This window comes from Lagenorhynchus albirostris, chromosome 18 (genome assembly GCF_949774975.1).
Source record: "Lagenorhynchus albirostris chromosome 18, mLagAlb1.1, whole genome shotgun sequence".
In the NCBI taxonomy this organism is placed as follows: domain Eukaryota; kingdom Metazoa; phylum Chordata; class Mammalia; order Artiodactyla; family Delphinidae; genus Lagenorhynchus; species Lagenorhynchus albirostris.
The window spans coordinates 68,245,265-68,260,353 of NC_083112.1; the positions used below are offsets into that span (position 1 = coordinate 68,245,265).

Consider the following 15,089-nt stretch of genomic DNA (forward strand, 5'->3'; position numbering starts at 1 on the left):
TTGTTCTGTTGGTTCAGAACCTTGATGGTCAAGAGGTATTATTCATTGAGGCGCTAAACAAACACATCTAAAATCCAACTTATCATCTACACACACACCCCAAAATTTCACCTGTGGTTCCTCCTGGGTCTCCTCCCTCCATTGTTAGAAGACACCCCCCAGTTCCTAATACACACACAAAGAAGTGAGAAACGGAATTATCCTGGACCAGCAAAAGGATTGCTGATCAGTGCCCAGGGCTCAGAGGCTAGAAAGCGGGACTTGGTAGCAGAGCCTGTCTTTATATTGTCTTCCCAGACAGTCTTCCTGCCCCTACTGCATACTCCACTCTCACCATCATCCCCATCCTCCATGTGCAATTGAGCTCCTTTTTTGTTAGTGTACAGGCTCAGCTACTACAGCAGAAAGACCCAAAGCTAGAGTGGCTCAAACTGAATGAAGTTTATTTCTCTCTCACCTAACAGTTCAGAGGCAGGTGGGTAGTCCAGGCAGGTAAGCAGCCCTCCTCCTTGAGGTCATCCAGAGACCCATGTTGCTTCTACCTGTTAGTCTGACGCCCTAATTTGCGTGGCTGAGACTCTCTTCATACCATGTTTGAGTTTCAGCCTGTGAGATGGGAGAAGAGAGAGTGGAGGGCAAGTGGCTTTCTTCTAAGAGGTTCAACATTTCACACACCACTTCAGTTCTGTTCACATCCTAGCTGCCAGTGGGGCTGGGACATGCAGGCTTTCAAAGGTAAACCATGTGCCCTGCTCAAATCAAAGGAAGAGGGGAAAATGAGTGCTGGGGCCATTAGCAGTCTTGGCACACCCCTGCACAACCACCATGTGATGCCTGCCCTGTTATACATACATCACCCTACATCTCAATTTTTCATTTGTTTATTGCAAGACTGGTGCACTTAAAAAATATATTTTTTTAATTAACAGGGAAGTCCCTGTTAATGCTTCTTCAATGTAGTTTAAAGATAGGTAGGCATTATCTGTTCTTTGATTATGGATAAATAATTATATATTAAATGTATTTATAAAGGTAAATAATAAATTTAAGCTAACTTTAAAAAAAATGTATTCCATCTAAAATGACAAAGATTGTAAGGTTTTATATTTAAAACAAAAGAATACTCGAGGGCTTCCCTGGTGGCGCAGTGGTTAAGAGTCCGCCTGCCGATGCAGGGGACACGGGTTCGTGCCCCGGTCCGGGAAGATCCCACATGCCGCAGAGCGGCTGGGCCTGTGAGCCATGGCCGCTGGGCCTGCGCGCCGGAGCCTGTGCTCCGCAACGGGAGAGGCCACAACAGTGAGAGGCCTGAGTACCGCAAAAAAAAAAAAAAAGAAAAGAAAAGAATACTCGAATATTAGATATTTTGCATTTTTGTTCCATTAAAGTATTAGGCCAGCAGTACGTTATTATTTCTATCCAAAAGGAAGTAATAAGGGTACATATTTCTACTATTGGAAGGAGGGGGTTCTCTTGGACAATTGACCAGAATAGGGCTATACAGAGAATGGTGAATGTTGAAGCCAGAAAGAAACTCAGAAACCAATTTTTCAGGCCCCAAACACATCGAATTTTTATCTCAGGAATGCTACCATTTGTGGCATATTTTCCATAGCAGTTAAATGTGAGTTGCCAAGAAAATAATTCTGAATATGCATGTTGTTTGGCTTTGGAAGAAGTCAAAGCCTGACTTTTATGAAATATGGTAATCTTCCATGTTACTGTGTTATTAAACATTAAACGTTCTTAACACCCTTTTGAAAAACTGAAAAATTGTTATTAAGCATGGCTGGATTTAAGAAGACAACAATGGAAGCCATGTTGTTAAGCACATTGAGTGGATGAAGAGTTAGTCTAACATTGTAATCAACCAAAAGTTCTTACCAGCCTTCTTATGAGTCAGCTGTGTGGCTAGCCACCTTAATCACAGCCACCTCCATTCAAAAGGTGACATATGCATAGAGCCTGAAAAAAGATAGAAACCTTCATGTTCTTTACTACCTTCTTAGTCAAACAGCACCAAATAGTGCTTATTGCCAAACCATATTTGATGTGGCTTGAGAAATAAGCTAACACACAGTCCAAATTTGAATCTTTAAAATCATCATCACTCCTAGACCACAACAGCAACAGATGGACAAAGGAAGAAATGGAATGTGGTCACATTTTGTACCAACAGCATAGACCTTTTCAGGTGGCAGTGAGTCATTTGCCATCTGCAACCTGTGGCCTTCCATTCCTGCCAAGGCACCAATTCAAGATTCCAGGTTTGGGTTTCTATGTTGAAACGAAAACATTCAGCAGGTTGCTATCTGTGCTTTTTTATCAAGCAGTGGTGAGCACACTAGACTTACCTGCCCTCCTGAAGAATCCAGCAAACAGAAGGCCATGGTCCCTGTAGGAAAGTAGACTTTGGATATTTAAGATCTGATTTCATATAAAATGAAAGGTGTAAGATTTAATAGGCAGGCTATCCCACTATCTGTGAGTATATCGACTTCTTTGGGGACTCTCCTCAGTGTCAGGAGACCAGCCCCCTGTGTTTTCCTTTGGTTTGGGCACTAGGGACATGAGAGCCACAAGCTACCATCCCTGTCCTCGTGTGGTTACAGTCCTGGTGTGTGGACGCTGAGTTCTTGAAAACAGGTCAAGCTAGTATGAGCTCAGAACCAACCCCAAGTGGGTGGACACCAGGAAATGGGAGTTTAAATTCGTACACCCCAGGACTTCCCTGATCATCCAGTGGCCAAGGCTCCACGCTCCCAAATGCAGGGGGCCCATGTTCAATCCCTGGTCGGGGAACTAGATCTCACATGCATGCTGCAACTAATAGTCCACATGCTACAACTAAAAGATCCCACATGCCGAAATGAAGATCCCACGTGCTGCGACTAAGACCCCGTGCAGCCTAAATAAATATTAAAAATAATAATAAATAAATTTGTACATCCCTTTTTTAAAAAGCAGTTTTAGTATACATGTTTAAATGAGTATGTATTTTTTTTAATCTAACATTGTTAACCACTTATGTTACACCATTTTCTTTTCTTTTCTTTTCTTTTTTTTTTGTGGTACGCGGGCCTCTCTCCGTTGTGGCCTCTCCCGTTGTGGAGCACAGGCTCTGGACACGCAGGCTCAGCAGCCATGGCTCACAGGCCCAGCCGCTCCGCGGCATGTGGGATCTTCCCGGACTGGGGCACGAACCTGTGTCCCCTGCATCGGCAGGCGGACTCTCAACCACTGCGCCACCAGGGAAGCCCTGTTGGTTTTTTTTTTAAAGATTTATTTATTTATTTATTTTTGGCTGCGTTGGGTCTTCATTGCTGCATGCAGACTTTTCTCTAGTTGCGGCGAGCAGGGGCTACTCTTCGTTGCAGTGCACGGGCTTCTGATTGCAGTGGCTTCTCTTTGTTGCAGAGCACGGGCTTAGGCGCGTGGGCTTTAGTAATTGTGGCACGTGGGCTCCGTAGTTGTGGCTCACGGGTTCTAGAGCACAGGCTCTGTAGTTGTGGCGCACGGGCTTAGTTGCTCCGCGGCATGTGGGATCCTCCTGGACCAGGGATTGAACCCGTGTCCCCTACATTGGCAGGTGTATTCTTATCTACTGCGCCACCAGGGAGGTCCCTCATAGCCATTCTTTTGGCGCCTAAATGAGCATGTGATTTGACTTTGCATTTGTACTTCTAGGATTTAGCCTAAGGGAATATTCAGACAAGTGCTCTAAGATGAATGTTCTCAGATATTCATTACAGTTTTGTGTATATAATCTTAGGTATCAGGGCGAATGTCATATCCTCAAAGAAGCTGTTTTGCTACCCTATCTCAAGCACCTCCCCCCCATCACTCTCCCATTATTAAATTCTGTTCTCTTACTAGATTGTTTCATAGTCTGCATTTGTTTATTGGTTTACTTGTTTATTAGTTGTTTTCTGACTGGAATGTAAGTTCTATGTAGGCAGGGAGCTGTTATCTCCATTACTTAAAATAGTACCTGATTTTTTAAAGCCAAAAAAAAAAAAAAAAATAGTACCTGGCACGTGAAGAGTATTTAGTAAATATCTGTTGAATAAAATGAATGAATTAATAGCAAAAGAATTGGAAAAATTTAAATCTTAATCATTAGGGGATTGATTAAATAAATTATGGCATATCCATGCAATAGAATACTCTGCAGTCATTACAAATGATTATATAGATTATCCCCTACATAAAGGTATTTCCTACCTGTTGTGTGAGAAAGACATGGCATAATGCATGTGTATATGATCCCCATATCGGCCAGGGCTCCTGGTAGCCAACCACAGAATCTACTCTACTGAGTTTAAGCAGAAAACAAATAGTTTATTATAGGCTATTGGGTAAATCAGAGACTCTGTAAGATATGCAAAGAGGGGCTCTGCAGACAGAGCACAAGACTGGGAGCCTGACACATGAGTTCTTCCTCATCTCGACTGCTGACTGGCTGTGGGATCTCTGGATAAGTTCTCTGGGTAAGTCTTATAACCCTCACGTTCTTCAGGCAAACATGGATAATAATACCTGGCCTTGTGTACACCGCAGGACTGCTGTGATGGCAAATGAGAGACAAGCCCTTTGAACTGTGTATGCACATACATCATCGTTTTCAGGTGATTTTGAATGTCTGAGCACATAGACTTCATTCTAAAACCATATTGCTTGGCATTGGGACGCATTGGTCCTCTCTATTAACTAACTGTACGTTGCTGCACGTTAAATTGCCCCGTGACAGTGGTCTGGACAAAAAGGCTGGTCATTCCAGCAGTTGTGTTTGCTAAGCTTGTCCTAAAATCATCTTCTGTGTGACTTCAGCCACTCTCCCTGTGGGGCAACTTTTGCCTCTGCTTTGAGCCTGCCCTTTTCTCGAGGGTCACTAAGCTTGCCATCTGCAGGGAACTTGCTTTTCTCATCCCTGGGACCTACACTGTGCTGGCCACCAAGCTTGGCTTCTTCCCTGAGAGTCTTCCTCAGTCACCTTCATTATTTATGAGGGCTGACACCTAGAGCATCAGCATTCAAAGTCAATGTCAACTGACTAGGTATAAATCAAAGGCCGGATTCAGTGAGTTTTTTAATTTCCTTATTTGTTTTTTGCATATTCTCTTTATATAAGAAAAAAATCTTTGGTTCTCTCTTCCTGCCTGTCATTAGAGGAAAATGGCATTGTGATGTGACTGGGGATTTTAACAGGTACTGATGTCATGAAGAAGAACTTCATGTTCCTGAAACCAGGTGTTTGTTGCAAGATGGGGTGATTTTCCATTTCTTCTGTGTCCAGAAGCCTTTCCTGGCAGAACTTCTAGCCCATGAGACTTTTCATCTTCACCTTGCATGAAGAGCAAAGAGCGACTTGGTTCTGACGCCTGGGTTAGAGGAGCCACTGAGCATCCACAGAGTCCATTATGCTAAATCACACCTGGTGTCCGCGCAGAGAAGGCGCTGGTAAGCATCCTCGCCGCTGGGACGAAAACCTCTGACCCTGACTCTAGAACACGGCAGTGTTGCAGGGAGCCTTCCGAGAGCCTGGCTCACCGGCACAGCAAATTAACCTGCTTGTTCTCAAGTTAAATGCTTTATGAAAATTTACTGGGCGCAAAAAGAGGGAGGAAAACCCAAGTGGTTCCGCAGTGAGCCTGCCTGGCACCAGTGAAAGAATGAAGCCGAGGAGAAAGTCAACATGAAGAGCTGGCAAGAGGAAAAGGTGTCAAATGCAATGAAAACCAAGTGTGGTGCCAGCCATTGCATTGTTTTATTAGTATTTTCTCGAGGAAAACATTTAATTATAGAAGATCTGGTGCCCGTGAGCTAGTAAAGGTGACGCTGGGCTCTGCCACGGTACCCATTTTCAGAGGAATTATGGTGTAAGATGTGGAAGTCGGCAGAGAGAAACGTCCACGTGGCCTGGTCCTTGAGAAGCACTCTTTGCTGTAACCAAAGCTTAGTTGTCAAAGGGCAGAATCTGCCTTTTTTAAAATAGAATGTTCTGATGGCTATCATCATCCTCCATTCTTCCATTTTACATGTTATATTTTTCTTTCCCTTTCCTCGTTGATTTTCTTTGGCCGCGCCACGTGGCTTTCGGGATCTTAGTTCCCTGATCAGGGATCAAACCCGGGCCCCATCAGTGAAAGCACCGAGTCCTAACCATTGGACCTCCAGGGAATTCCCCTCCTCGTTGATTTTTAGAATAAAATAATATGTATAAGGAATAAGGTGGAAAAGTTCTACCCTTTAAAATACTTATACATTTGCCACCTAAAAGAAACAAAGTCTTTTTTAATTCACTTTCTTTGGGAAATAGCTAGGAAGCAAGACAAACAATAATGACAAACCATGAAAAGTAAATGATCAGCTACTATAAAATGAGGTTTTGAGTGTATATTTGAGCAACAGAAATCAAAATACACGAAGGTAGAACCAACAGGTAATATTGTGTGGGGAATTTTAAAATTCCTTTTAGCTGTAAAGCCTCACCTACCTTAAAAGCAGTTTGTAAGAATAATGATCCAGTTTAATGTGCTGCAAGAAATACTTCTTTACATTGTTTCTGCCATCACAGGGCTTATTCAGTTACCTGATTTCTTCATTCATGGTTGCCAGGAAGACTGATTAATACTAAGGAATGGAAAGAATCCTGTTTGGGATGCTCTTCTGTCGCAGGGTAAAGCTTCCTGCCCAGAACAGAAGTCAAGGCCTTGAGCCTGCAGCTAGCTCAAATTCCTGTTAGCTTGGTTCGTTTAATTGCAAGGTTGTTTGGGCCTTATCATTAGACATTTATACTTCTGTCTGTAAGCTTTTATAACCTCCTACTTAAGGAGACAAGATTCTTTGTGTCAGCACCTTAGCGAAGTGTTGTTGAAGCACTTGGCGCACAGACAGGAATTTCCCGGCGGCAACAAACGTGGGTGCAGCCGGGCTCCTTCATAACCTACCTTAGCGCAGCCTCAGAGAGAAAAAGCCAGCTTGCCTCCAAAATTTGGTGATGGGAAGGGAAACAAATGTTTTCCACCAAAGAAGTGAAGCAGCTTTGGCTTCAAAGAAAAAACTGGTTCTTTATGTTTACATTAAGACCATTTGGATCCATTTCTAGCAATGTGTCTCACTGTTAGCTTGAGAGGGAAAGGAAGTCATCAGCCAAAATACGTTGCGGGCATCACAGTAAAACTTCTCAGGTCAGGATACAGGTGACATGGCTGTTACCTGATACGTATCTGGAACCACGGCAAGGCTGCCTCATTAAATTATGAACCGATCACTCTTGATTTGTTGTTAAAGAAGAATGAAAGGCCCGCGGCCCCGCCCTGTGTGGGTACCCCGTGCCACCTGTGGCACATGGCAAGGTTCTCACCCTACAATGAAGAAGGGCAGGTGCAGAGTCCTTTGATGACACAGTTCCCTTTCGCTTGTTTACTTTTATTCTCCCACGCAGACTGAAACCCGGCAGGAGGGCTTTTAAACCAAAACAGTTCATTACCTCCTCTAGCCCAGAGAAGTCGCCAAACACAAATAGAGCAGGTTGAGAGGGAGAGGGCAGATTTGCTTGCGGCTGTGCTTTGCGCCAGGTGGGAAGGGAGCCGTCTTCTCCGCTGTCGGAGGGCCAGGACGGAGGGAGACCAATTAGAAGGCGCGAGTAGGGGGGTGGGCTATCCTTCCCACTCCACGTGTTCTTTCCATTTTCGCTTTCAAGGGCTTTCAAGGTATGGTACTGTGAACCCCCAGATCCGAGACCCGCGTACAACACCCATTCCAAAGACAAAAAGATTAGCTTTCACAGCAGCGAGAAGCCCGCGCACCGCAACGAAGACTAGCTCCCACTCACCGCAACTAGAGAGCCGGCGTGCAGCAACGAAGACCCAACGCAGCCAAAAAATTAAATAAATAAATAAATTTGTTGGGGAAAAAAAAAAAAGCTTTGAGACTAGAGGCCCTCTCTGGATAAAAGCGCTCTCGGGGGTTGGGGAAGTTGCCCACGGGCAGGGCTGACTCAAACAGGGACCTTCTCCACTTAGTGCTCTAAGGGCTGCGGGGTGGACCTTCCCACAGTCCGGGCCGGGCACCAGGAAGCTTCCGATGTGGAAGCTGCTTCCTCAAGTGAACTGTGATTCTTGTCCCACTTCCCCCATCACCCTTTCCTCCCCCAGCGGAACAGGGCCTCCTAAAACATGGGCTCTCCCCTGCCCGCTTGGGAATCTCCTTTCTGTCCGTCTCCTGGCACCAGCACCTTCCCTCCCTAACCTCATAGATACTGACCATCTGCCTTTTGATTCACTCATTATTCCTACCTGTGCCCTTTGCCTTTACCAGCCCTCTGCTGGGTGTTCCTCCCTCCTCTGCACCTCTTGAGATCCTCAACTTCCTGCCTCCCAGCTCAGCCTGCCGTGCTCCCTCCTGCCTCTAAGTCCCCTCAAGTCTGTCCCACTGACTTGAACTGTTACTTCAATTCTCATCCTGTGGGCGTTGCGTCGCCCCAGCTAGATGATACATTCCTCTGTTGGTTTATATGTCAATATAAAGGATTTATATATCGTTCCCTCTCCTCCACACCTGTCCCTAACACCGGGCATGGTGGATAACATTTGATTGAGCCCTCCCCTACTTGTTAAAAAATTTTAATTGCACCAAACCAGGCACATCAGGCAGAATATGAGAATAGTATTCAGATAATTTTCTTTTCAGAATCACAAACACTCTTTTTTTAAAAAGGACAAATCCTATCAGTTATCTAAATGTTTTCAAGTATCTGGACATTTGGTCTTAAGTACATAAAACACCTCATGAGTGATGACATTGTTCAGTTTTCCTCTGGATCCTTCCCATCATGGAGCCATGGCTCCTGCCCACTCCCTACCCCCCAGGAGAGAGCAGTCATAGCACCCCTTCCTCACTCAGATCATCCCACTTGGAACAGATCTCGTGTGCCCTACTAGAACACAGAAATAACATTGCTCCTCTGAGGCTGAGAACAAGCAATGAGTGAGAACAAAGAAAATAATGAGTGGAGAGAGCCATGAACTTGCAGACTCCGGAGCTCCAGTCAAATCTGAGCGTGGTGGTCATTACTGGCTTTGGGAAGGGCGATGCAAGCCTTTAGTAAGTAAATACTTTGTCTTTGCGAAGAGCTGTGTGCAAAGTGTACCTCAGAGCCTCACTGTTAAATCATAAAGTTAACAAGAAATGTAAAAAACACGGGCAGCTATGCCCATGCAGGACATCTTCTCAGGAGTAGCTCCACAGTTCCCTATAGGTTTGGGTTTGAGGTCCCTCAGAGGCTCATGGGGTAGCCTGGCAAGGTCCTCAGAAAAAAAACCACAACAACACAAGACCTGTCATATATAGTTGAGGAAAATCCATTAGGAGCAGATGGGGAAAGGGCAAAGTGAAAGAGGAGCATGGCGGGGAGGTGGTGGATAAGGCCTTGGCAACAGGAAAGCTAAACACCAGCCAGTCACCAGTCAGGGGTGAGGGCAGAGCTGAGTGAAGAGGCTGATGGAAGTAAGCCCTTTCTTTCCACTTGAGTTTCCTCTTCCCAGGGAATTTTCATTGTATTTTGTTGAGAGATGAAGACTGAAACCACAAAATAAAAATATCACAAACCTCCCTATTGTATACAAATGAGTAGACCAGAAATATATCAAGAGCCTAAATGTTGTTAGAATTAAAACTATAAAACTAGTAGAAGACGACATGTGTAAGTCTTCATAATGTTGGATTAGGCAATGATCTCAAAATGATAACAAAAGCACAAGCTACCAAAGAAAAAATAGATAAATTGGACTTCAGCAAAATTATAAATTTTGTCCATCATAGGACACTATCAAGAAAGTGAAATAAGGGCTTCCCTGGTGGTGCAGTGGTTGAGAGTCCGCCTGCCGATGCAGGGGACACAGGTTCATGCCCCGATACGGGAAGATGCCACATGCCGCGGAGCGGCTGGGCCCATGAGCCATGGCCGCTGAGCCTGCGCGTCCGGAGCCTGTGCTCCGCAACGGGGAAGGCCACAACAGTGAGAGGCCCGCGTACGGCAAAAAAAAAAAAAAAAGGAAGTGAAATGAGGTGAATGACGTCATTTCCGCGTGACTCTTACTTTTGCCTTTATAATTTCCGGTGCTGCTCTGAGCTATGCCTAAAGTAGTTTCCCGGTCCGTAGTCTGCTCCGATACCCGGGATCGCGAGGAGTATGACGACGGCGAGAAGCCCCTTCACGTCTACTACTGTTTATGCGGCCAGATGGTCCTGGTGCTGGACTGTCAGTTGGAGAAATTGCCCGTGAGGCGCCGGGATCGGTCCCGTGTGATTGATGCTGCCAAACATGCCCACAAGTTTTGTAACACAGAAGACGAGGAGACTATGTATATTCGGAGGCCTGAAGGCATTGAACGACGTTACAGGAAGAAATGTGCAAAGTGCGGGCTGCCACTCTTCTACCAGTCCCAACCGAAGAATGCTCCTGTGACCTTCATTGTGGATGGAGCAGTAGTCAAGTTTGGCCAGCGTTTTGGGAAGACGAACATATATACTCAGAAACAAGAGCCTCCTAAGAAAGTGATGATGACGAAACGGACTAAAGACGTGGGCAAGTTCAGCTCTGTCACTGTGTCTACTATTGATGAAGAGGAAGAGGAGATTGAGGCTAGAGAAGTTGCTGACTCGTATGCGCAGAATGTCAAGGTGATTGAGAAGCAGCTGGAGCGCAAAGGCATGAGTAAGAGGCGGCTGCAGGAGCTGGCTGAACCGGAAGCCAAGAAAGCGAAAATGAAGGGAACCTTGATTGACAACCAGTTCAAATAATCAGGACCTTTCCGTGAACCCAGACTGGAGGCAAGCATTTAGATAAGGAGGAAAAAGAGTGTTTTCTTGACTACATGGACTGGTTCCTACCTTTATGCCCCAGCAGAAGGCTTTATGTAACTTCCTAGTGATTCTCCTACATTCAGTGAGGTATTTTTTGCGGTGCGCGGGCCTCTCGCTGTTGTGGCCTCTCCCGCTGCGGGGCACAGGCTCCGGACGCGCAGGCTCAGCGGACATGGCTCACGGGCTCAGCCGCTCTGTGGCATGTGGGATCCTCCCAGAGCGGGGCACGAACCCGTGTCCCCTGCATCGGCAGGCGGACTCCCAACCACTGCGCCACCAGGGAAGCCCTCAGTGAGGTCTTTGAGTTCATCTGACCTGCTTTCTAGAGATGGATTTTTCTCAATCTTTCTGTGTATAGGTCTTCTGTACTATTTTTTGTCCATTTGATATAAACTTCTTCATCTGTGTAGAAGCTCTGTGAATAGATCAGTGCTTCAGTGTGTCTAGTTTCTAAAGGAGCTATTCTTATTCCTTCTTCAAAGTTAATAAAATGTTTAAAGATTTTTGAAATCTTGGCACAGGGATATCAGCTCGGTGCTTTGTGACCGCCTGGAGGGGTGGGATAGGGAGGGTGGGAGGGAGGGAGACGCAAGAGGGAAGAGATATGGGAACATATGTATATGTATAACTGATTCACTTTGTTATAAAGCAGAAACTAACACACCATTGTAAAGCAATTATACTCCAATGACGATGTTAAAAAAAAAAAAAAGAAATGACACCGAGATAAAAGTTATCTGTTGACTGTCTTTTATTTCACATTTGCTATTTGTGGAGGAGTGTCATATACATAAATATTTAATGTCACACTGCTTCAGTGACATTAGTATGTAGTGTTTGTACCCATGTTTTTATCTGTTCACCTGTATTGCAAGGTGTTGGGACAGGAGGAGTGTTTTAGCCTCTTCGTATTATTTACATGGCTTGGGTGCTTAGTAGGCACCCAAGGCATGTATGTGAGGTGCTGCTGGGAAACAGTAGGGCATTTTTCTTTGCTTTTTTTCCCCCGATTTCTGAATTTGGAAGGAAAAGTAGGTTAGAGTGGGGTTAGATGTGAGCTAGCAAGAACTGGGAGAAGGAGGGGTGGGGGGGTCCTGGGAAAGCCTGGGGTGGGGCTGTGTGACCAGCTTCCCAGTTACTCTCCTGCATCCAATGGGGGCTTTGCAACTGAGTCTTCCTCTCCACCTCATTTCCTGGTCCTCATGTTGAGAGATAATTAGGCATCGTGTGGATAAGCAACCATAACCTCCTCACAATTCCTTGACCACGACTCCAAACAATGACCTTTACCTTCACCCCCCTTTAGCCACAAACTCCTTGGATATCATCTGCACCACCTGTGAGAGCCAATACTCTGCTCTGACCACAGCCTCCTACCATTGCTGCTCTTTCATACTTACTTCCACTAAACCTGTTTTGTTTTGTTTTTAGATTTGAAGAGAGATTATTATTTTTTTCATTGAGGTATAGCTGATTTACAATATTGTGTTAGTTTCAGGTGTACGACAAAGTGATTTGGATATACATACATATGTATATATCTATATTTTTTCTATTCTTTTCCATTATAATTTCTTATAAGGTATTGAATATAGTTCCCTGTGCTATGCAGTAGGACCTTGTTGTTTATCTGTTTTATATATAGTAGTGTGCATCTGTTAACCCCATACTCCCAATTTATGCACCCACCCGCCCCCCTTTGGTACCCATAAGTTTGTTTTCTGTGTTTCTGAGTCTGCTTCTGTTTTGTAAACAAGTTCATTTGTACTATTTTTTAGATTCCACATATAAGTGATATAACATTTGTCTTTCTCTGCCTGGCTTCACTTAGTATGATAATCTCTAGGTCCATCCATGTTGCTGCAAATGGCATTATTTCATGCTTTTTTATGGATGAGTAATATTCCATTGTATATATGTACCACATCTTTGTTATCCATTCATGTGTCCATGGACATTTAGGTTGCTTCCATGTCTTGGCTATTGTTAACAGCGCTGCAGTGAACATTGGGGTGCATGTATCTTTTCAAATCATGATTTTCTCTAGATATATGCCCAGGAGTGGGATTGCTGGATCATATGGTAACTCTATTTTTAGTTTTTAAAGGAACCTCCATACTGTTTTCCACAGTGGCTGTAACTAATTTACATTCCTACACCCTCTCCAGCATTTATTATTTGTAGACTTTCTGATGATAGCCATTCTGATGGGTGTGGGGTGATACATCATTGTAATTTTGGTTTGCATTCCTCTAATAATTTTTGAGCATATTTTCATGTGCTTTTTGGCCATCTGTATGTCTTTTTTAAAGAAATGTCTATGTAGATCTTCTGCCCATTTTTTTGATTGGGTTTGGATTTTTATTATTGAGTTGTATGAGCTGTTTATATATTTTGGAAATAAAGCCCTTGTTGGTCACATCATTTGCACATAAAAAAAAAAAAGGAAGTGAAATGATAGGGAATTCCCCAGTGGTTCAGTGGTTAAGACTCTGTGCTTTCATTGACGAGGATGCAGGTTCGATCCCTGGTTGGGGAACTAAGATGCCACGAGCTGCATGGTGTGGCCAAAAAAAAAAAAGTGAAATGACAACCTACAGAAGGGGAGAAAATATTTGTGAATCATATATATCTGATACGGATTAAATATCTAGAATATATAAAGAACACTCATAACCCAACAACCAAAAGACAAACAACCCATTTTTTTTTAAATTTAGGACTAGAATAGACATTTCTCCAAAGAAGGTACAGATGGTCCCTGACTTACAATGGTTCAGCTTTATGATGATGCGAAAGCAGTACGCATTCAGTAGAAACCATACTTTGAGTACTGAATTTTGGTCTTTTCTTGGTCTAGTGATATGTGGTCCGATCCTGTCTCGTGATGCTGGGCAGCAGCAGTGAACCACAGCTCCCATCAGCAATGTGATCACGAGGGTCAACAATCGATGCACTGGCAATCAGTCTCTACCCAGACAACCATTCAGTTTTTCACATTTAGGACAGTAGTCAATAAATTACGTGAGATATTCATGTTTAGATGACTTTGTGCAATTGTAAGCTAATATGTGTTCAGAGCACATTTAAGGTAGGCTAGGCTGAGCTATAATGTTCAGTAGGTTAGGTGTATAAATGCATTTTCAGCTTATTATATTTTCAGCTTACAGTGTGTTTATCGGGACATGACTCCATCATAAGTCAAGGAAGATCTGTATACTGATGGCCAGTAAGCACATAAAAAGATGCTCAGCATCGTTAATCATTAGAGAAATGCAAATCAAAACCACAACGAGATACCATATCACATCTACTGGGATGGTTATTATCAAAAACAAATAAAATGAAAAATAACAAGTGTTGGCAAGAGTGTGGAAAAATTTGGAACTCTGATAACAGTGTTGGTGGGAAATGTAAAATGTGGTACAACCACTTTGGAAAACAGTTCGGCAGTTCTTCAAAAAGCTAAACATAGAATTACTAAATGGCCCAGCAATTCTACTCCTAGGTATATACCCAAAAGAACTGAAAACAGAGACTCAAAGAGCTACTTGTACTTGTATGCCAGTGTATCCACCCATACACATCCTGAGCCTTCTTAGTCCTTTGAATGAAAGCTGATTTGGCATTTTAATAAACCTGTGTTTTAAAGGATCTTTCATAATCAGCATATCAGAAACTTTGCTCTACCAAAATCTACAGTTTCAGAGTAAACAGAATGCCTAGAGTGTAATAACTTATGGGATGAAATCAATAAATGAACATTTTCCTCAATTTTATTGTGATAAAATATAAAGTTTACCATTTAGCCATTTTTAAGTGTACCATTAAGTGGTTATTAAATATATTCACATTGTTGTCCTTTTGTAACTGGCTTATTTCACTTAGCATAATGTCTTCACTTAGCACAGCAGGTTTATCCATGTTGTAGCATGTGTCAGAATTTCCTTCCTTTTTAAACCTGAACAATATTCCATTGCACATATTTAACACATTTTGCTTATCCATTCTTCTGTCAGTGGACACTTGGTTTACTTCCACATTTTAGCTATTGTGAATAATGCTGCTATAAAAATGGGTGTACAAATAATTTCTTCGAGACCTGCTTTCAGCGCTTTTGGGTATATACCCAGAAGTGGAATTGCTGCATCATATGTTAATTCTATTTTTAATTTTCTTAATAAATTTATTTTACTTATTTATTTATTTTGGCTGCGTTG

General features: G+C 43.4%; 2 protein-coding genes across 4 annotated transcripts in view; both read left to right on the plus strand.

Moving 5' to 3' along the window:
* Positions 1-15,089, plus strand: part of CLYBL (citramalyl-CoA lyase) — a 239,581-nt gene that overhangs the window by 190,562 nt on the left and 33,930 nt on the right. The window lies entirely within an intron of this gene.
* LOC132508836 (STING ER exit protein-like) lies at positions 10,127-10,878 on the plus strand. The gene has a single exon (XM_060129215.1). It carries the CDS (start codon positions 10,138-10,140, stop codon positions 10,804-10,806), a length of 669 nt encoding a protein of 222 aa, XP_059985198.1. The 5' UTR covers positions 10,127-10,137; the 3' UTR covers positions 10,807-10,878.

Bases quoted from the DNA above. Each gene is read 5' to 3' on its own strand.
- LOC132508836 (XM_060129215.1), top strand. From the start codon at position 10,138: ATGCCTAAAGTAGTTTCCCGGTCCGTAGTCTGCTCCGATACCCGGGAT.